The sequence below is a fragment of the Cetorhinus maximus genome, chromosome 28 (assembly GCF_964194155.1).
Source record: "Cetorhinus maximus chromosome 28, sCetMax3.hap1.1, whole genome shotgun sequence".
In the NCBI taxonomy this organism is placed as follows: domain Eukaryota; kingdom Metazoa; phylum Chordata; class Chondrichthyes; order Lamniformes; family Cetorhinidae; genus Cetorhinus; species Cetorhinus maximus.
In genome coordinates, this window is record NC_135906.1 from 22,570,452 (window position 1) to 22,592,221 (window position 21,770).

Here is a 21,770-nt window from a genome sequence, read left to right on the forward strand (position 1 = left end):
AAGTTTTCTGTTCCCTTTTTTTGAAGATCTGGCGCGGTTCTGCTTTTCTGTCTCCCTCCCTCTCTCTCCTCGCCCTGTGTTACATGACCCCAGTGTTTGAGACATTGAACGGTACAGCGCCATGTTACTACAATAACCTTTCTTCTGATTTATCTCTTCGCTCTGTTCCCAGGCTCCGCAGGGAAATACCTCCGCAGAGGCGTCCTTCGCTCTTAAAGGAGCAGTCTCCTCATTTTTAAAGGGGCACCCGCACCACTTCTTAAAAAAATAATAAAAAAGCAGAATAGGCTCCTCCAAATTTCCTCGCTATTTCTAATAGGAGATTCCATAACTAATCGATACTTAATCGCAGTCAAAGGACAAAATATTTGTTTTATGTAAGGATACAACTTGTTGCAAATTTCGCCTGCAGCAGCAGCATATTTTAATATCAAATAAATCACTTTTGGGTCAAACTTGTAGCCTCTGTCTCTTGAATAAAACAGAAGAAAAATCTTATTTTTTTTAATTCCCAGATAACTTATGCAAACTTTTTGAACAAGACTAAAAGTTTCCTTCGATCCCCTCTTTAAGAAGAAGTAGTCCAATTTTTTTTGGGGGAGGATTTTTTTTTAAAAGAAGCTTGAAAGATGTGACACATTGCGGGAGGGTTTCTCTGGGACTTTGGTTCTTCTGAGACTCACTGGTAGTGAGTGAGCTGGGTTAGACTTGTTCCCATTCGGGACAGGTCCTGCTGGAGTCCGCCCCCACTTCTTGTGCGGATGAATACAGTCCTCTGTGCGGCTCAAGGCAGCCTGCGGTGCTGAAGTTTTCAAAAAGTTTGTCTTGAAGTTTGGAGACGCGGGATTGAACCGAGGATTCTGCCGACATTTCCCCCCTTCCCTCTCCCCCACCACCCCTTCCCCAATCCCCCTATCCCCCCCGGCTTGTTTTGTTTTTCCATCCTGGTCTTTCCCATGATAATTCGGACTTTCTGGGTTCCACTTTTGAATGGATGTATAAGTTAATCGAGGGAAACTCCGAACTTTTGGACGGCGAGCAATGGGGGATTTAAAACTCTGGAATTTACTTTGGGGACTCTGGCTGGCGGCTGAGTGTGGAGGTACGGCTTGACTTAAAGGAAAAAAAAAAGCGCAAGGAGGCTTTATTACAAGGAGTGGCGGAATGGTCTGCAGTGACCAGGGGCATTCAGGATTTTTGTAAAGAATCAGAAAGCGTGCTTTTCTTAAAATTTAATGCTGAACAATCGTGGGATTCTTTTTGTTGTTGCAAATCGGTGTCTTACAGCGCGATGCCAGAAGCTTCGCAATCGAACTGCCCTTTCTCTTCAACACTTTGAGTAACTTTTTATTTGAACAAATGAAACTATCTCCGCGTCCCAGTTACAGGCGCTGGGGAGTTAATTTTGTTTGTTGCTGGGCTTTGCTTAGTGCAGTACGATATCCATTTTAAAATGCACACACATATTCCATGTATATATTGGTGTTGAATTAAGTTGGGCTTTTAGAATGGTAAGTTCCTAGATGTTACAGAAGGGCTTATAATGAGGACGATTGATATAAGTTTCACAGCGGCACATTACAATGTCTCGTTCTAAACGTGCAGCCAATGTTAAAATTGATCATTTGTTGTGCAGTTTAGGCTGTTTTGCCCCTTTTAACGATTTCCTGCAATAATTACAGATCTGGCAAAAGCCCTTTGCATTTGATGTGCCGAGTGAGCTTTGCATTCATACTTGCATCAAAGTTGGGATAAGGTTATTAATTTAAAATCATGAATCCAATTGTCTGGCAGTTCAGGTGGGCAAAGAAATCGTGATCGTTGGAAATAGGCGAATCACTGCGATGTTTTTAAATTGAAGTAGAACCTGGAGAGATTTCAGCAGCTGTGTGTTACTTCTGATGTTAACACGATCGCAGAAACATCAGGCTGAGAAATAACCGCGTTTGTTGCCGAGAGCCCGTTTGATCTCAGCTCGTGTTTTTTTTACACTTTCTTCAGCCATGTGTGGGCAGAGAGTTGTAAGGGAAGTCTGGACTGGAGAGAGAGATCCTCCCCCCTTCCCTTTCGTGATGAGGTTTAATATGAAACTGTTCTTTTGCCAAATGAAGGAGAGAGTAAGGCAGTAGTTTTCAAGGAGAACTATGGCCATGGAAGGCTGTGGGGAACTGCTTGCGATCTAGGCAGGCAGGGGCTGATGCACCGAGTAATCCTTCACATCTCGGTATCCTTGGGAACCAGAATTGAACACACACATACAGTACATGAATGATGGAATGGTCAAGAGGCGCCTAGTCTTTGTATGAGTGGAGGGGGGTGCAATAGTCCACGAGGTCTGAAAACCTGTGGTGGAGCCCTTACAAAGAGCTATGGGATCAGCATCTAGTTTTGATTTATATTAAACTCGACCTTGCAAGATTATCGTCTGTCACCAGGCATTATTCAGAGCGCGCTGACTCTCCCCATTGTTGGGTATTCCCCCCGAGGCAGGGGCTGAACAGACAATTCGGTCTTGCAAGGAATCCTATTTTTTTTTTCATTGTATTGTTTTGTTTTGTTTTTGCTTCTCGCCGGTGATCTGAATCACTTTTTCAGTAAAAGGCAAGTGTCCTTTTTAAACTAGTTGACTTTATGGTCAATCGAAGACTGTGAGGGTTCAAATTCAGTCTTTTTTGTTGTTGAAGTTGGTCCTTCAGTGAGGAACCTGACTTTTGAACTTGGTGTTCGAGTCCCCTGTGAAACTCAGGTTCGAAGAACACCACCTCCCTTCACCACCGCCCCCCCGGCTCTGCCTCTCCACATTAACATGACGCTTTGTGTCTGCAGTTTGTGAAGCCATTGACAGACCTCGTGTCTCATAGTCCTTTGGGCACTCGATGCCCTGAATGCTGGAGCTCTTGAGAAATTATACTTAACATTCCACACATCAGTTAGGAAGAAAAGAAAGTGGCTAGGGAGGGGGATGTTGGGGGATCAATGGTCTGTTATTCTCCCTACCTCAAGGCAGTAACCTCTCCAAACCAAGATCTCCGTGTTCCTCCATTTTTGGCCTTGCATATTCCTGATATCCTTCGATCTACCATTGGTGATTATGCCTTCTGCTACCTGGGCCCTAACTTTTGGAATTCCCTCACTCCCTCCCTCTCCACCTCTTCTTCAAAATGCTCCTTAAAACCTACCTCTTTGACCAAGCTCTTGGTCATCTGTCCAAATATCTCCTTATGTGACTTGGTGTCATATTTTGTTTGATAATTGCTCAGGTTAAAGGTGTTAAATGAACGCAAGTTATTATTACAAAAATCAAAGTTAAAATATTCCATTGTTGGGTGTCCTGCCTGTTATGTGCCTGCATCTTAAGACATCATCTGTTCACGCTCCGAAGCTGCCAATGGAGTGATGGGATCAACAGCATAAATGAACCTCTGGTTGCCCCCCCCGCCCCCCCGCTGCCATGGATGAATATGCCGATAGAATTATATAATGTAGAGTCAAAGGGGGCTTGTGTGGAGAATGAAGACCAGCATAGACTAGTTGGACCAATTTGGCCTGTTTCTGTGCTGTATCTTTTTGTAGTTCGATGTAATCTTTCCTCTGTGCCTGTCACTGAGGGAGCAGTCTGTGAAAGAGCTTGCTGGGCAAGAGGCAAATTGATAGTCTCCACTCCTAGGTACAGCCAGACTATGCAGTAAACAGGCTGCATCACTACAGCTCGCTCTATCTGAGATCTATTCTCTTTACTCTCAGATGCACTTAATGCAATCATCTGGACTTTTAACAAGGAAAAGAATAGGTAATACAGCTCCTTCAGTCTGTTCTGCCATTCAGTTAATTCACGGCTAATTTGTATTTGACCCCATTCACTTGCCTTGCTTCCATATCCTTGTAACCATACCAAACAAAAATCAATTTCCGTTTTGAAATTTTCAGCTGCCTTCCTGCCTGCCCAGTTTCAACAGATTTTTGGGGGAGAGTATTCCAGATTTCCACTATCCATTGTGTGAAGAAGTGCTTCCTGTCATCAACCCTGAATGGACTAGCTCTAATTTTAAGGTTATGCCCCATTGTCCTGGCTCTAAGGCAATAGTTTCTATCTACCCTATCAAAACCTTTACTCAACATCAGCATCAATTAGATCACCTCTTAATCTCCTGTACACAAGGATATATAAGCCTTGTCTATGCAGCCTGCTCTCATGATTGAACTCTTTTAGCCCCAGTACAATTTTGGTGAATCTGTGCTGCATCCTCCACATATCCTTCCTGAGGTGCATTGCCCAGAACTGAATGTAATACACCAAATGTGGTCTAACCAGAGATTTACTCAACACCAGCATAACTTTCACCCCCCATGTATTCTAGCGCCCTTGAGATAAAGGATAGCATTCTATTAATCTTATTATTTTTTGTGCCCATAGTACTGCATAGTCTGGCTGTACCTAGGAGTGGAGACTAACAACTTGCCTCTTGCCCAGCAAGCTCTTTATCGCAGATTGCTCCTTCAGTGACAGTGATTTCTGTACAATGACCCCTAAATCTCTGTTCCTCTAAAGTTCTTAACTGATTTATCATCTAAGCCCAAAGCGGGTGACCTCAGTTCCCCACATTAAACCCCATATTTATCCACTCATGTAATATATCAATGTCACTTTGCAGTTTTCTACTAGCTGTGCCACCTGACTTTGTGTCATCGGCTCTCTCTTCTTTCACCTGAGCCATTGATAAATCAAGTGGAAAGCTGAGGGTCCAGTTCAGATCCCTAGGGGCACCAATTGTTGCACCCTGCGAACTGGAGTATTTAGCCCATTTTCCATGCTGTGTCATCCAGCTTCTAAACAATTGCCTATCCATTCAGTAGGTTGCTGTAGTTTTGTGTGTTTTTAATTTTGCTGACTTTGCAATATTTACCTCACTTGTAATATCAACAATAACAATTACGCCAGTTAGGGGCAGTTTTTGGATCCAGTGAATCTTGCCAATCAGACCTTTGCCAATTTGTTAGCAATTTTAGTTGCCTCTAATCTTGAAACTAGAAGATGCCTGCAGCTGAACACTGCCATTCACTCTCTTCCCCCTTTGCATTCATTGAGGATCTCATTCCTTAACTTATTAACTGCTCACATGAAATGACACAGAAGTGATGTATTTTGGTAGGAAGAATTGGACAAGATATCAAATGGCTCAATTTTAAGATGGGCCCAGGAACAGAGAGATGAGGGGGTATATGTACATAGATGTACCTTTTGAAGGTGGCAGGACAAGTCAAGAAAGCTGCTTAAAAAGCATTTGGGATCCTTGGTCTATAACTAGAGGCATATAGTTCAAAAGTGAGGAAGTTGTGCTTAACCTTTATAAATCACTGGTTAGGCCTCAGCTGGTGTACTGTGTCCAGTTGTGAGCAACACAGTTTAGGAAAGATGTCAATGCCTTGGAGAAGGTATAGAGGAGATTTACTGGATTGGTATTAGACTTGAAGGAATTTAGTTATATGAGGCGACTAGAGCAGCTGAGGTTGCTGATCCAAATTTGTATGTCTGGGCAATGAAAAATGGTTGACGTTGGAGGTGGCATCTGAGCTTAACCCCGATTTGTCCTCCGCTCAAGTCCTTATAGACTCGATTGCAGCAGGAGCCACTGGATAGTAATTGAGAGCAGCAATGGATTTTCTCCTCCCTCCCAATGCAGGAATGCCAGTAACATCCCCATCATCCAGTTAGCATTGTTGTTGTTTACCTATATTATGCAGTTATTTTATCACTGCTTTTCTGTCACCTCCAAGCCACCAATATTCTGACTTGGAAGAGATGAGGAAGTGACACTCTGTCAGCTCCTTGCTGTGTAACTGATGACTGGGAGGTTTGTGACACCGTCCTTGGTATTGTTCTCTCCATCTGTCTGCTGCAATTTACAGCTCAGTACAACCCTCCTACCACTCCTGTGTTTAAGTTTACTAATGTCCGTGGCACAAGAGCATCTGGGTAATATTTTCTCGAGAGAAAGACAATAAACCGAAATTAAGATAGAATCTTGTATTAAAGTTCATCCTGGACCTGGGCTATTTCAGGTAGAATTAGTAATTTTAAAAAAAACATGCAAATGATAAGTGGAAACATACATATCCATCACCCCCAAAATATTACAATCAAACCAATTCAAATATGTTCTTAACATGAAACTAATTATCCTAGAGGTGCGTGTATCCATGAGATTACAGATGGACCCACTGCTGTATTTTTTATAATCCATTTTCTGATTATGGGCACTTCTGGCATTTATTATGTTCCCCTAGTTACCCTTGAGGAGGTGGTGGTCAGCTTTCATCTTTGTAGTGGTGTGATATAGCTGAGTGATTTCCTAGGACACTTGAGGTAATATAAGAATTGGTACATTGGTGTGAGACTGGAGTCATGTGTCGACCTGACCAAATAAGGATGGCAGGTTTCCTTCCCTGAAGGGCATTAGTCTTTTCAATAATCCAACATTTTATTTATATTAGATTTCTAGATTCTTTCAACTTTCTTTAAATTCTAAAATTACCACAGTAAAGTTTGAATTCACATATGCTGGGTCACTCATCCGGTATCATAAACCACTGTACTGCCTTATGCTAGGTATAGCAATGAGTTTTCTGGTAAATTTGTTGGTGTGTTTACTGGTATAGTGCTAAGAGGAGGGTTTAAACTGTTTTAAACTAATTTGGCAGTCAGATGGGAACCGGGATGGTGCAGCAGAAAGGAGAAACAGAGTGCACAAAGGGCTGGAAGCCACAAACAGCATTAAAATAAAGAGTAGTCCAGAAATAGGAGTGATCAGAATAATGCTGAACAGGCTAAGGCGGGTTTGGTGCAAATGTATGTAAAGGCACAGAGCGTGACAAATAAGGTTGGTGAGCCGCAAGTGCAAGTAGTCACATGGTTTCCATTTGACATAGTGGCATAATGGAAACTTTAACTAAAAGAAATGCTGGAATGGGAACTTAGTGTTACTTTCTGCAATATATTCAGGAATAGGAATGGGAAAAAGTAGGAGTGGTGTGGAATTGATCAAAGATACTGTTCTTGCCCCATGTACTTGAGGGTTCATAAACAAAATCTATTTGGTTAGAGTTAAGAAGCAGAACAGGAGCTGTTACACTGCTAGGTGTATACCATAGGCTACCAAATAGCGGGAAGGAGATGGAGGAGCAAATTTGCAAACAAACTTCAGAAGATTTAAAACAATACAGTAATAATAATTGGAGACTTCAAATATTTCAATACAGGCTGGCTTAAAAAAATGAGAGGGTAAGGAAGGACAAGAATTCCTTGTAGATGTGCTAATGTGCGTATCACTGAGTTTACTGGTACCTGCACAGGTATGTGTTATAAAATTATGGACTAATACAGCTCAGAAGGAGGCCATTCAGCCTATCGTGCCTGTGTCGGTGTTCTCAAGGAGCTATTGAATTAGGTCCACTTCCCTACCCTTTCCCCATACCCATTCAAATTTTTCCTCTTCAGACATTTAGCCAGTTCCCCTTTGAAAGTTATTATTGAATCTACTTCCACCGCCCCAGTTCATGACAATTCACTCCGTTTTAAATTTTTAAAACAACTTCACCACCTCACCTCTGGTTCTTTTGCCAATTCCCTTAAATCTGTGTCCTCTAGTTTCCGGCCCTTATGCCATCATAAACAATTTCTCTCAATTTAGTTTGTCAAAATTCTCACACTCATCTTTCGTACCACTATTAAATGTCCCCTTAACCTTCCCTGCTGTAAGGAGGACAACCTGAATTTCTTCTCGTGATCACCTCTCCATGTAATTGAAGCCCTTTCTCCCTGGTATTATTCCAATAAATCTCTGCACCTTCTAAGGCATAGACATCCTTCCTAAAGTGTGGTGCCTAGAAACTGGACCCACAACTCCAGCTGAGGCCTTGGCTGCTGATTGATAAAGATTTAGCATAACATCCTTCCTTTTTGTACTCTCTGCCTCTTGTTATAAAGCCAAGGCTTCTGTATTATTTTTAAACTGCTCTCAACTTGTTGCCTCCAAAGTTTGTGTACGTCCAGGTTATTAAAACACATCAAAAAGAGTAGTGGTCCTAATATCGACCTCTCATTTTATACTGCCCTCCAGTCTGAAGCACAACCCTTCTCCAGGTTTCTGTCCTTTAGCCAATTCCATATCCACTCAGCAATTCCACATCCACTCAGCCGCTGCACCTTTAATCTCATGGACTTCAATACTGTTAACACAGTATTGTTATCTAGTACTTTATTAAGCACCTTTTGAAAGTATACACACAACCTTGACCACACTTCCTTCATGAACACTCCTTTGCTTCGTCAAAGAACTAATCAACTTAGTTAAATATGACTTGCCTTTTAAAAAAAAAATCAGTCCTGGCTTTAATTTATTAGCTTATGATTTTCAGAGTGACAGTTGTTTCCTTTCTTGGATATCAGTTGTTTCTGAAAACTTTCCTTTCACTGATATTATACTGACTGGCCTGTAGTTGTTGGATAATTGGGGGATTAAGGCCAGAATCTCAGTTTTCTCCACTCTGACTTCCCTCTGCAACCTAGGATGTGTCCCACCTGGACTAGGTGACTTTTCTGCCAACCTTGCAAGTACCTGCTCTTTATCTATTTTTATCTTTTAGTAGTTTCTTTACTACCTCCACCTTTATTGTGACGTTGGCTGCATCCTCTTCTCTAGTGAACACAGATGCAAAATGCTCATTTAGTACCTCAGCCAGGCTCTCTGCCTTCACAAAATAATCTTTTAATCTTTAATCCTTTGTCTAATTGACTTTTTCTGATATATGTGCTGTTTCATTAATTGGTGAGTTTCCCAGTAGATATACTCGTGTGTGTGTGCGTGCAAGTGAGTTACCCAGTTGGTGTGCTGGTGTTTGTGCACCAGTGAGCTCCCCAGCAGCTGTGCTGGTGTGAGTGCGCCAGTGTGTTTCCTAGTAGCTGTGCTGGTGTGCGTGCCAGTGAGTTTCCCAGTATAAGTGCTGATGTACGTGCATGAGTGAGTTCCCCAGTAGCTGTGCAATTTCCCAGTAGGTGGGTATCAGTGAATTTTCTATCTGCCACCAAATAGTGGGAAGATGATATTGGAGCAAATTTGCAAGTAAATTATAGAAAGATACAAGAGCTATAGAGTGGTGAATTGCAGGACTTCAATTATCCGAATATAGTTTGGAATAATAATCGTGTAAAAAAAAAAAACCAAGGAATTCCTGATGTGTACAGAACTTCCTTCATCCGCTTGTTTCTTGCCCAACAAGAATGTAGTTCTCGGGACTGAAGTGGAGCAAGTGGAACATGTTTAAGTGGGGAAGAATTTAGGGATCATAATATTCTCAAGTTTAAAATAATTTTGGAAAAAGACAAAGAACAATCAAGTGTACAAGTACTTAACTGGAGGAGAATTCACTGAAAAGGAATCTGGTCCAAGGTGAAATAAAATAAAATGGTTACATCAAAGGTCTTCAATGAAGAGGCAGTTCAGGTACAAAGTAGGTACATTCCCAGAGGGAAAAAGGAAGGCATCCAATGCTCCATGGATGACAAACGATATAGAGATCAAAATGAAACAAAAAGAAAGCTTATGCCAGATATAAAGTTCAATATACACTAGAAAATAAGTTGAATACAGAAAGTACAAAAGAGACACATAAAAAGTGAATAAAAGGGATAAAGAGAATCGATTAGTTGCTAATATAAAGGGCAACTAAAAGTATTTTATGAGCACATAAATAGTAAAAGATAAGGAGGGAGGGGTCGATCAGGGACCAAAAAAGGAATGATCTTTGGAGCTAGAAGACTAAATGAGTACTTTGCATCTGTCTTCATGAGAGAAGAGGATGCTTCCATTGTCAAGAAGGAGACAGTAGCAATATTAGATAGAGTAAAATCAGATAAAGAGGAGGTGTTTTAAAGCTTGTCAGTATTCACAACATGGAAAAGTCACCCGGTCTGGATGAGATGTATCAGGTTACTAAGGGACATAAGGGTGGAAAATGCAGAGGCTCAATCCTCCTTGGATATAGGGGAGGTGTGAAAGGACTGGAGGATTGCAAATGTTACACCTCTATTCAAGAAATGAGAGAGGGAGAAGCCCAGCAATTACAGGCCAGCCAGTCTAGCACTGGTAGTGGGGAAACCTTTCAGAGGCAATAATCCGGGATAGAATTAATCGACGTTTGGAAAACCTTGGGCTAATAGTACGACAGTTGACATGGATTTGTTAAAAGGAAATAGCATTTAACTGCATTGAATTCTTTGAAGTATCAAAGAAGGATGATGAAGGTAGTGTGGTAGATGCTGCATCAATGGAATTTCAAAAAGTGTTTGATAAAGTACCACATAATAGACCTATTAGCAAAATTAAAGCCCAAAGGATTGAAGAGACATTGGCTGTGTGGATATGAAATTGGCTAAGGGACATTAAGCAAAGAGCAGTGGTGAACTGTTGCTTTTCAGACTGAAGGGAAGTATATCCACAACAGATGACTATGTCATTTCAGTCCCTTCTAGGCTATTTTCTTCAATGCTCCCACAATCTTCACGGATTCCCTGATGTGCTGGTTCCTTGTTTTGTCTTTTCTTGTTAATCCATACATCCATATCCAATTATTGTTCTTGACATTGTCCGAGTTAATTAATTAATATACATCTGGAATTAAAAGCTACTCTCAGTAATGGTGCCATGACACTACCATCAATTGTCGTAAAAACCCATTTGGCTCACTAATGTCCTTTAGGGAAGGAAATCCACCATCATCACCTAGCCCGGCCTACATATGACTCCAGATCCGCAGCAATGGTTGACTCTTAACTGCCCTCTGGAATGGCCTAGTAGGACACTCAGTTGTACCAAACTACTGTAGTAAAGTTGCAGCAATTCAAGAAGGCGGTTCACTACCACCACCTCGAGGGCAATTAGGGATGGACAGCAAATGCTGGGCTTGCCAGCAACACCCACATCCCGTGAAAAAACTAATAAAAAAAGGACTGTGCTGAAATATGCAGACACATGACAGATGGAATTTAGTACAGAGAAGGGTGAATAATGCATTTTGGTAGAAAGAACAAGAGGGTACAATTTTAAAGAGGTTGCAGGACAGAGATCTGATGGTGCATGTGCACAAATCTTTGAGGGCGGCAGCATAAGTTGAGAATGCTGCTTTTTTAAAAAAGAACTTGACTTTATTAATAGAGGAACCGAGTACAAAAGCAAGGGTGTTATGCTAAACCTTCATAAATTACCGTTTCGAGCTCAGCTGGAGTAGTGTGTTCAAATGCCCTTTAGGAAAGAAAATCTGCCATCCTTACTTGGCCTGGCCTATATGTGACTCCAGACACACAGCAGGGTGGTTGACTCTTAACTGCCCTCTGAAATGGCTGAGTAAGCCACTTATTTAAAGGGTAATTAGGGATGGGCAGCAAATGCTTGACTCGCTAGCAATACCCACATCCCATGAAAGATTAATGGGGGGGAAAAAAGCCCTTTTAAGGAGGATCATTGCATTAGACACATATTAATTAGAATGATACCAAGAATGGGACAATTCAATTATATCTAGAGACTGGAGAAACTGGTTGTTCTCCTTCAAGCAGGGAAAATAAGAGGAGACTTGATAAAGGTTTTCAAATCAAGAGGGTTTTGATGGAGTAAATAATGGGGAACTTTTTCTAATGGCAGAAGGGTCAGTAACCAGAGTACACAGAGATTTAAGATGACTGGCTAAAGGACTTGAGACAACATGAAAAAAAATGAGAGTTGGAATTTGGGATGCATTGCTTGAAAGGCTGGTGGGAGCAAATGGTAACTTTCAAAAAGGAATTAGATACATAGTTAAGGGAAAAAAATATACAGGGCTATGGAGAAAGGGCAGTGGAGTGGGATTATTTGGGTAGCTCCACCAAAGAAGCAAACACAGGCACAATGGGTCAAATTGCCATCTCCTTTGCTGCATCATTCTATGTTCTGATGTGTGTCTGATACCTTTAGTTATTTATAAATGACCTGGACTTGGGTATGGGGAGCAGTGTTTTTAAGTTTGTGAATGATCGAAACTTGGCAACATTGTAAATAATGTGGAGGATAGTAGCATACTTCAATAGGTCATAAACTGCTGAAATAGGCAGACACTTGGCAGATGCAAATGAGTGTGAAGTGATGAGCGATGGGAGGAATGACATGGAGGGACAGTTTAATCTATATGGTACTATTTAAGGAGGTGTGGGTGCAAGAGCAGAGGGTACTAGGAGTGAATATTCTCAAACCTTTGAAGATAGGGCAAATTGATACGGTGGTCAAAGAAAGCATATTGGGCAGTTGGTTCTATGTGTTTGGGTTTTGAATATGAAAACAATGAAGTTGTGCTAAACCTTGACAAATCTGGTTAATTCTGTGTACCACATTTTAAGAAGGATGTCAAGGCTTTGGAGAGGATACAGTGGAGCTTTACTAGGATAATACCAGGAGGGAGTTCAGTTATGTGGAGAGAATGGAGAAACTGGGATCGTTCTCCTTGTAGTAGAGAGGTTTAAGGGGAGAAATGAAGGTTTTCAAAATTAAGAGGCGTCTTGATAGAGCAAGAAGGGGGAACTATTCCCTTTGGCTAATGAGTCAGTAACCAGAGGTAATAGTTTTAAAATAATTGGTAGAAGAACTAGAGGTAAAATGAGCTTACATTTCCTCATACAGAAGATTCTTAAGATCTTAAATATATTACCTGAGAGGGTAGTGGAATCAGGTTCTGTAGTAACTTTCAGAAGGCAATTCGGCATGTACCTGAAGGCTACTAATTTGCAGGGTAATGGGGAAAAAGTTTGGGATGTGGGTCTAAATTTGACAGCTCTTTTGAAGAGCTGACACAGGTATGATGTGCCTAATGGCCTCCTTTTGTGTGATAAGATTCTGAGAGTCAATAGGCTGATGTGTGTATCAGTAAGTTTCCTGGTAGATGTGCTGGTGAGTATGTTTTTGATGAGTTTTTGGGCAGATGCATTGGGGTTTTGTGGTTTCTGATGATATAAGTGGAGTCAAGACTGAAGATAGTCAGATTCTGTCATGGACTATTTTCTGGAGTGGAATTCACTTGAGCTAGTGTATAAAAATGAATTACTGGTTGGTGTTGCCTTTCTGTGCAAGAGTGTACTTTACCTACATTTACTTCTCTCTTTCCTTGTGTTATTTTTCTCCAACTTCCTCCCCACCCACCCCACCTTTGAGTAATTTTGTGTGTCGCTCGCGCTAGATTAAAGTTGGTTCTAAACTGAATTTTTTCCCCAGAAACTTGAATATAAGTTATTGAGCATTTCATGCGGCCCACACAGCTTGAAATTCAATTGACCTTTGTTAATATGGTTAATACATGTGTTTAAAAATCTCAATTTCATTCTTGTACAGCCATCACAACTCTGCTTAAACTTTGGGATGAAATATTGATTTTTTTTTTCAGACAACAGCTGTTTTTTTTGTATGAGATGTTAAACAGAGGCCCTGTCAGCTTTCTTTAAAAGCTCTCTTAAAAAGCAAAAGATCCCATGGCACTAATCACGGAAGAGCATGGGAGTTCCTCTTAGTGTCCTGGCCAATATATTTATCTCTCAACCAACAAGATTATCTGGCCATTGCTGTTGTGGAACCTGGCTGTGTGCAAATTGGCTGCCATATTTACTACATACAACACTGACTACATTTACTTCATTGGCTGTAAAGTGCTTTGTGATGTATTTGTTTAGTTCATTCATTCGTTAGTTCTTTTAAAAGAAAATCTCCCATGAAGTAACATTGCTCTCTCTCCCTCATAGCTCTGCAGTGTCGGGATAGTCACCGTCCTTGTGAAAATAATGGACGATGCATCAAGAGCCCGCATGGAGATGCATCATGTCTGTAAGTTGCTCCTTTGACTGGAAACTATTGGATTTGTGTGAATTATAAATGCATTCTGTCAGTGTGCTGTCCGCAAGCATGGTTCTGGGGCACAATTCCCAGGGCAATTCATGAGCTCTCTGAGCTGTTCTTGTGATTCGTGGGAAAGAAGTTTCTCCTGAATTCTTTATTGGATTTATTAGTAACCGTCTTATATTTCCCTAGTTTTGGACTCAATCCACAAGTAGAAGCAGTAGCCCTGTACAGCAAACAAAGCAATTTTCATTAGTGTCAAGAGATGTCAGTTAATCCCAACCTTTCTGTGGCTGCCAATTGATAGGATTGCAGTTTAAAAGAAATGAAAGCCATGAAAAATCCCCTCCCCCAAAATTATTTTTTCTGTTGTATATGTGTAGATTAAATAATTTGTTGCTTGAGGAGAAAGAGATTTAAGCATTATTCTCAGCATTGTACGCTATGTGCTCTCACAGCTATGTCAAGGCATCTTTAAAAGGATTCTTTGCAACTCCTCTGATGGTCCTGTGGGTCAATTTATTATCCAGTGTGGAACTGAGCCATGTTGAGCAGGAAGGTGCCAAGCTTACGATCCCTAGTTTGTGCTGATTTGAACAGTGCTCCCACTTGTGGACAAGTCTAAAGCTGGCGAGTCACTAATATATCCAATAAAGAATTCGGGCGAAATTATTTGACCCGCAGAGTGGTTATAATGTAGAAGTCACTGCCACAAGGAATAGTTGAGGTGAATAACATTGGTGGATTTAAAGGAAAACTAGATAACTACATGCTGCCATGTTTGTTGCATTACAACAGTGGCATTTCAAAGAGTGCGTCATTGGCTGTAAAATTTTTTGTTTGAAAATGCTTCTGTGTAGCACCTTGGGATGTTTTAAAAGTTATTGTTATAAAGCTTTGGGAATTCCTGAGTTCATGAAAGGTGCAATATAAATGCAAGTCTTTCTTCTCCTGTGACAAAGATACCCAGTGAGGCTGACATGATGTGTGTCTGGGGAAGATTATTCCTGGCCATTCCAAGATCTTTATCTCCAGCACAGTGACTGCCCGGAGTTGGTGGAATCGTGTTAATTTAATAAAGTTTAGGCCACTGAACCATCACTGATTTCAGAAACAAAGCAGATTATTCTAGTAGCAGTTTGTCTTTGCCTAGATGGTGGCAAAAATTAATTTGCGCTGTTCTGAGCTCAGAGTTTAAAGAAGTTTTCCATTTCTTAGTTAGCTTTCACAGTGGTATGACTCTGACACTAGTAATCGTTTGACTAACACTATGGAAAAATGCACGTCAATTCAACAAAAAAAAGTATAAAAAGTTGAGCTGGTTGTCACTCTGATAAAGCAGATATTGGCTCGATCTAATTTCGTAGACAGTGACAGGACTTCAAAAAATTCTGTAGCGTCAATTTTGGAATAGATGAGGTGGAGGGAGGCCCATGATCATGGTTAGATTTTCTGTTTGTTGGCTATGAATAGCCATTAAATCTGGCCTTCAGGACTTCATAGATGGTCAGCGTTGAAAGATTAATGGTTAAAAGCCTTTTTTTTGGCCAAATTTCAATTTCAGTGTCTGTGTAGAATCTTCGATATGCAGTAAGAAATATTCAGTAATGTGTGAGTGTAAATATAAGACACGCCACGTTGTAGGAATGTGTGACGTTGAGTGAATGCTGAGGCACAATGTGTTACTGGAATGTGTGACAGTAGCCAGTGTGTTGAGTGAGTATGGGGGTACGCTATTATCTGACTGTGTGATAGTATTCAGTGTGATGAGTGAATGCTGCATCACACTGCTAGTTAAGGGCAAGCCTTTGAAATGCTCTTAGCCAATTGCCTATTTGAACCTGGGAAAGAAAGGGTAAAGTTGGCAATGAAAAGTCTTTGTAGAGCTACAGATGCCAATGGGAAATTGGCATGAAAACTGACAGCTTCCTCCAAGTACTCTGCAAATGTGAACATTTGAGCAGCCTGTCACTGGCACACTGTTCGAATCTTGCCAGTTTTTTAAACAGGTGGCAAAAGTGGATTTCTAGGATTGGGGTCCATCAGAAATCAGCTATCTTTCTCGCTGGTATCTTGGCATTTGTCCTACTCCATAAACATAAAGTTCCCTGTCATCTGGGTGGGGATTGCTGCTGTGTGATTGCGGTGGAAGGTGGTAGTATGTGCAGCGACAAGACAAGAACCACACTGGGCATCCGATGCATCAGTGAGACTACAGACTCTCTTTGGCTGAAGTATTTAAAATTCACAAGTACTCCTTTGTATAAGGCTGTTGTGGGTTTGGCGTCAAGAAATGTGTCAAGTAATGATGGAAGGGTTGGGAGACCTCAGAAAGTAACAGATGCCAACATTTCACTGAGAAAATGGCTCCATGATGCCAATGTCATGTGAGGCTACAGAAGCCCGACAAGAACTAGTACTTCATGGTATAGGAGTTGACATACGTTGCTGACAGATTGGCACAACTGAGCTCGCATCCAACCACACGTTCAAACCCTTGTGTTGTGTTCAGTGATGTTCTGTTCAATAAAAGTAAAAGTATTCATGGCATTTGTAGCTGTGATGCCCCACCATTGGCAGCCGTGCCTTCAGCTGCTTAGACCCTCAGCTCTGGAATTCCCTCCTTAATCCTCTCCTGCCTTGAGACACTCCTCAAAACTTGGTTCGAGGTCAAATTTTGCAGTCTTGAAAGGCGCCATATAAATATAAGTTATTTCTTTCTGTCAGCATTGCAGATCTAACCTTGGATATAAAGCTGTAATGTTAACAAGCAATGGGTATCTCTGACATTCTCACGGGGACTGCCACTCCTATCCTTTGTGAAAATCATGTTTATGATATGTAATCTGTGACAATACCCATAGTACCAACATTCTACATGTAGTGATATTTTTCTATAAACTATTGATGTGGGCCTTTGACCACAATACATTGGTGAGAATCTGCGGTCTCTATATTCATGGGCCCATTGGCTAAGCAGAATTTTAATAAACAAGCTGTCATGTCAACTTCTAAGCATTTTTAATAAAGTGTAATACAAGTTGCACTGTGCTATAATCCCTGACGATAAGATCAAAGACACTGTGGGCTTGGCAGTGTTTATAAATGTGTGCTATGGAGAGGCATGAAGGGCCTGAGATCCTCTCATCTGATTAGGAGACCTGAACCAGAGTGTGTTTTGAATCTTGTTCTTGGATAAATTGACAGGTATGCAGAGCAGGTGAAATCCATTTGTTCTGGGTCTGTGCTGGAATTTCTGGGGCAGGTGGATGGAATAAAGCTGGGAGCACAAGTAGTTTGTGAGCACCATGTGTGTGTGTGTGGAAGGGATGCCATGAGTGGGTAAGTGTGAAGGTCTGGAGTGGATGTTGTAGCAATAGAATTGACAGCACAGAAACAGGCCAGTCAACCCAACCGCTCTATGCCGTGTTGTGATATGATGCAAATACACCTTTTAAGGTTTGTATCTTGAACTACGCTCAATCATTACTACCTTGACAGGATGTGATGTATTACAGCACCCCGACCCCCACCCCCTCGCCTGAAATCCTGTTGGTGGGAGACTGTAAAATTCTGCCCAACTCCTTGTGGTAGCGAGTCCCACATTTTTGCCATTCTCTGGGTGAACAATTTTCTCCTGAATTTCCTGTTGGGCATTATATTTAGTGGCTCTAACAGCAACATTTTCTACAAGTCACTTCATAATTTTAAAGACCTCTATTAACCTTCTCTTTTCTAGAACCTTCATTGTGATTCTTGCCTATATGACTAAGGTAGAAACACACAACCTTGCTCAAACGTTGTCATATGTTCAGTGAAAAACTTGGATTCTGTGGATATTTAATCTCTGCTTGGTCACAGAGCAGAGATCAAAGGGAGAGGAGAATAAATTGGGAGGGGAGAGAGAGAGGCTATCCCACAACTGTATTGGATTGGGACAGACTGTAAGCTCTCCTTGTGGGAATCAGAGATCAGAGTGTTAGGTTGAAATATAAAATAGTTCTTTCGTGCAAACCCCCTCCCCCCGCCCCCACCCCAACCCTCCTATGCCCCACCATTTCAATGGGCCATCAGCAGTCTGGGACTTAAATTCTGGAATTCCCTTCTTGGACTGCCACCCCTGCATAAGTTTTTTAATTCTTTCATGAAATATAGGCATTACTGGCAAGGCCTAATTGCCCTTGAACTGACTAGCTGGCTTCAGAGGGAACTTTCCTCCTTTAAAGACATTAGAATATAAGAAATAGGAGTAGAAGTTGGCTATTTGACCCTTTGAGCCTACTCTACCATTCAATAAAATCATGGCTGATCATCTACTTCAACACCACCTCTCAACATTATTTCCACGTTTCTTGATTCCCTTAGAAGGACTCCTTAAAACCTACCTCTTTGACCAAGCTTTTTTTGATCACCCATCCTAATGTCTCCACAAGTAAACAGCAACACCGGATTGGACTGAGTAACTCTGTGGGGCTGTGAACCTCTTCCACATGGTCAGCTTTCAAGCTAACTTTTTGATAAAAAAATGTGCTTTGAGGATCAAGCTTTATCTGATTATGTTCCTGAAAAGTCCTTGGCATGTTTTACTATGTTAAAGGTGCTATATAAATGCAAGCTGTTGTAACCTGGAAAATAAATTTAATTCAAATGTTAACTGATGTTTGAAGCCAGGAGCCTGAATAACCAGAGTCAAAGAAAGACACAGAAAATATGATTCTACACGTGAGCTGTAACAATCATCGAGGAGAAGGAGACATTTGACACATGGCTCTTGTGCTAGATACACTAAACCTTAATATCGTAATGAAGGGTCTGCTCTCCTTGTGAGATGCTACTGCTAAGGAATTGGCCTTAGTAATTAACAGCAAGAATGACCTTAGGCCGATCATCACCTGAATGTGGTGTAGAGCTTGGTGCCTAGCAGTTAATGTTTAAAGTTTACTTGTCAGATAAGACATTAAACTGAGGCAACAACCCTCCCTGCTCAGATGGACATTTACAAAAACCCTTTGCACAATTTCAAAGGAGAGCAGGGAAGTTACTGCCATTGTCCTGGCCAACATTTATCCCTCATCCAGCACCACTAAAATAGAATACCTGGTTATTATTACATTACTGTTTGTGGGAGCTTGCTGTGTGCAATTGGCTGCTGCATTTCCTACATTGCAGCATTCAAAAATACTTGACTGCGAAGTGCTTTGGGATGTCCTGAGTTTGTAAAGTGTGCTATAGAAATGGAAAATCTTTCTTTCTCTTTGAAGCACATTATTATAAAAAAGTTAGATTGTGAGCTGGCTGCGTGAGAGAGGCTCACAGCCCCAGAGGGCTGTTCACTCTCAAACCCTGACTTGGTGTTTACAGATGGCAGAGGCCGTTGGCCTCTTATGTTCACAGTGCTGCTGGCGTGGCTATTATCAGGGAGCAGCAGAGCGGAATGGAGGTCAGCGCCAACAACAAAACATGCAAATCACGGTTTCTGTCTGCACCAAAAAAATACAATACTCAAACAATCCTCCCCTCTCCTCTCCCATAGGCACTGGCTGTTTAGAGTGCAGACAGTCCTGTTTTAAACTCCGGGGTTTAACTGCATTTCATAACTTTAAGAATGCATGTTAGTCGTGTGGCAAAGCTTTTTTTAAAAGGCAGATGTAGTTAGTTTCCTTTGTTGCAATGGGAAGGTGCCCATTGGGAGGCTGAACACAGCGTGTTTATTGGGCTGTAACTGGACAAACTGCTCTGTGAGTCACCCGAGTGAGTGCTCACTGATTGATCATAACAGCAAAGCAACCAGACACTGATAGATTCGCCTGTCTGATGAGAGAACTGAGGATGTGTCTGCGTAATTCTGTATTTGTAAGAATTAGAGAGAAGCGGAGCGAAAGAGAGACAGGGAATCAATGTGGTTTAACTTTTTTTAACCTGAGGGATGACTACGATTGTACTATAGTACTATCTTTCACAAATGAAAACCTGATTGCCTTTCAGAATCTCCTTGCTGAAAGAATAAAGACGGTAAATATATTAATTTTCAGGGCACTGTGGTACATAGTGATGTGCAAAACTTATACATGTTGGGGCTGGTACCCTGGCACATGCATCACTACATAGGGTCACACTGTTTCTCTTTTCCCTCCTATTTTCTCCTGAAAGCAGAGATTCTCCCTCGGTAAAAGTTCCTTGTAAAAGTGTTGATCTCCCTGTGTGAACTCAGATAGAGAGAGTGCAAGCCTTTCAACAGTGTCATTCATTACAGCAGAACCAGATTCTGACCTCATTGAATATCCAGACATATGCACTGCGTAATCTGCACGATATATGAGCAGAAAACCTGAATATCCTCCTCCACTCTTCCGCCCAACCTCCACCTCTCTCTCTTTCCCATTCTACACCAATAAACCAGAGCTGCTTTGGACATTTGTATCAGCCCTACATTACCCCAACTGATGTCAGCTAACTCATGTGATGAATTCATCAGGACGAGTGCTTGAACTGCTACAGTTCATCTCCATCTCCTTGGGTTCAGAAGAGAAAGTTTTATCAGGGTTCCCACCTGTGATTGTTACTGAGTGACTCCTTTCTAAAGTGTGTATGTATCTGAATGTCCAATAATGTCACAAACATTGAATAGTCTGCCCAGACTCTGCCCAGACTCGCATGCCTACATGTTTTCGATGGAAGATAGGTGGCAGGGTGGAAAGATATATTTGGAACATACTGCTTTTAAGTATACAATATAATCTGGTTCATATGTCCTGGTTGCTATGTGCCATCTAAAATTGATTAATCCATTGATTGATCAACTGGTCTATATGGATCGTCTTCCCATGGGATAAATTTAGGCAGCTTTTCGGGCAACGTTGAACCATGACACCCCAGTGCAGCAATGAGGGAGTGCTGCGCCATTATAGTGCCCTTTTGCAGATGAGACATTAAACCTGTCCCCTTGGGTGGATGTAAAAATTCCATGGTACTATTTTGAAGAAGAGTCAAGGAGTTCACCCCAGTGCCCTGGCCAAATTTATCCCTCAACTAGCATTATTAAAAGCGATGATTTGACTGTTATCACATTTATGATTGTGGGAGCTTGCTGGGTGCAAAGTACCTTCTAACTTTTTGGAGGGGAGGATTTGTTTAAGCGAAAGTCACTTTATTTTTGCACATACACGGTAACTTAAATGGGCCAACTTCTGTGCAGCCTGCACGGGAATGTTTGGCTTATTGCATGGCCGAACGTTCAAGGGAATATTGGTGGCTACACTTAAAAAGTACTTAAAGGGCTGTAAAAACACTTTGGAACATCCTGAGGTTTTAAAATATGCTATATAAATTCAAGACTATTTTTCTTAAGACTATAATGGAATGCAGGTCTTTGAATGGTTAAGCTGTTCCTTGTTTGTGATTCATGATTAGATCATGTTTTGTCATTGTGTAATTCCTGTGTGCAATAGGGGACATTAAGACACATCATCTATCAACATTTTGCAAACGTTTATGCAAAGCTTCTTTGAGGAGAATCTGTATTGCGCTAAGACATAGGGGGTTGTGCAATCCTTTTGTGATTTTCCCAAGTCAGCAGAACTGTGTGGTGGGAAAGTCTATTTTCTTCTGCTGGTTGTTCAATTGAACTCTGTTCTAATTACTGGATTGCTCTTTCTGTTCCAGCCTGGTGTACCTCAGATATGGTTTTATCTGTGACTGCAGGAATGGGTCTGATACAAGTACAGTGGTGAAAGGGGCATTTAACACATTCCTCTGTGCCGCTATCCTCCACCCCACAAAATTAGTTTTTGTCCCCTCCAGTTTTCTTCCCGATTCAGAGGAAGGTACAGACTCTTTTTTAGCCTTTGGGGCAAGATCTCTATT

At 41.4% G+C, this 21,770-nt stretch overlaps 1 protein-coding gene across 1 annotated transcript in view; it reads left to right on the plus strand.

The window, feature by feature from the left end:
- Window positions 1–915: 915 nt before the first annotated feature.
- The window catches only part of notch3 (notch receptor 3), a 155,751-nt gene continuing 134,896 nt past the window's right edge, over window positions 916–21,770 (plus strand). Inside the window, exons 1-2 of the mRNA XM_078531399.1 lie at window positions 916–1,102; window positions 13,814–13,895. Coding sequence (XP_078387525.1) covers window positions 1,042–1,102; window positions 13,814–13,895 — 143 coding nt within the window. The 5' untranslated portion in view covers window positions 916–1,041. The remainder of the gene's footprint in view (window positions 1,103–13,813; window positions 13,896–21,770) is intronic.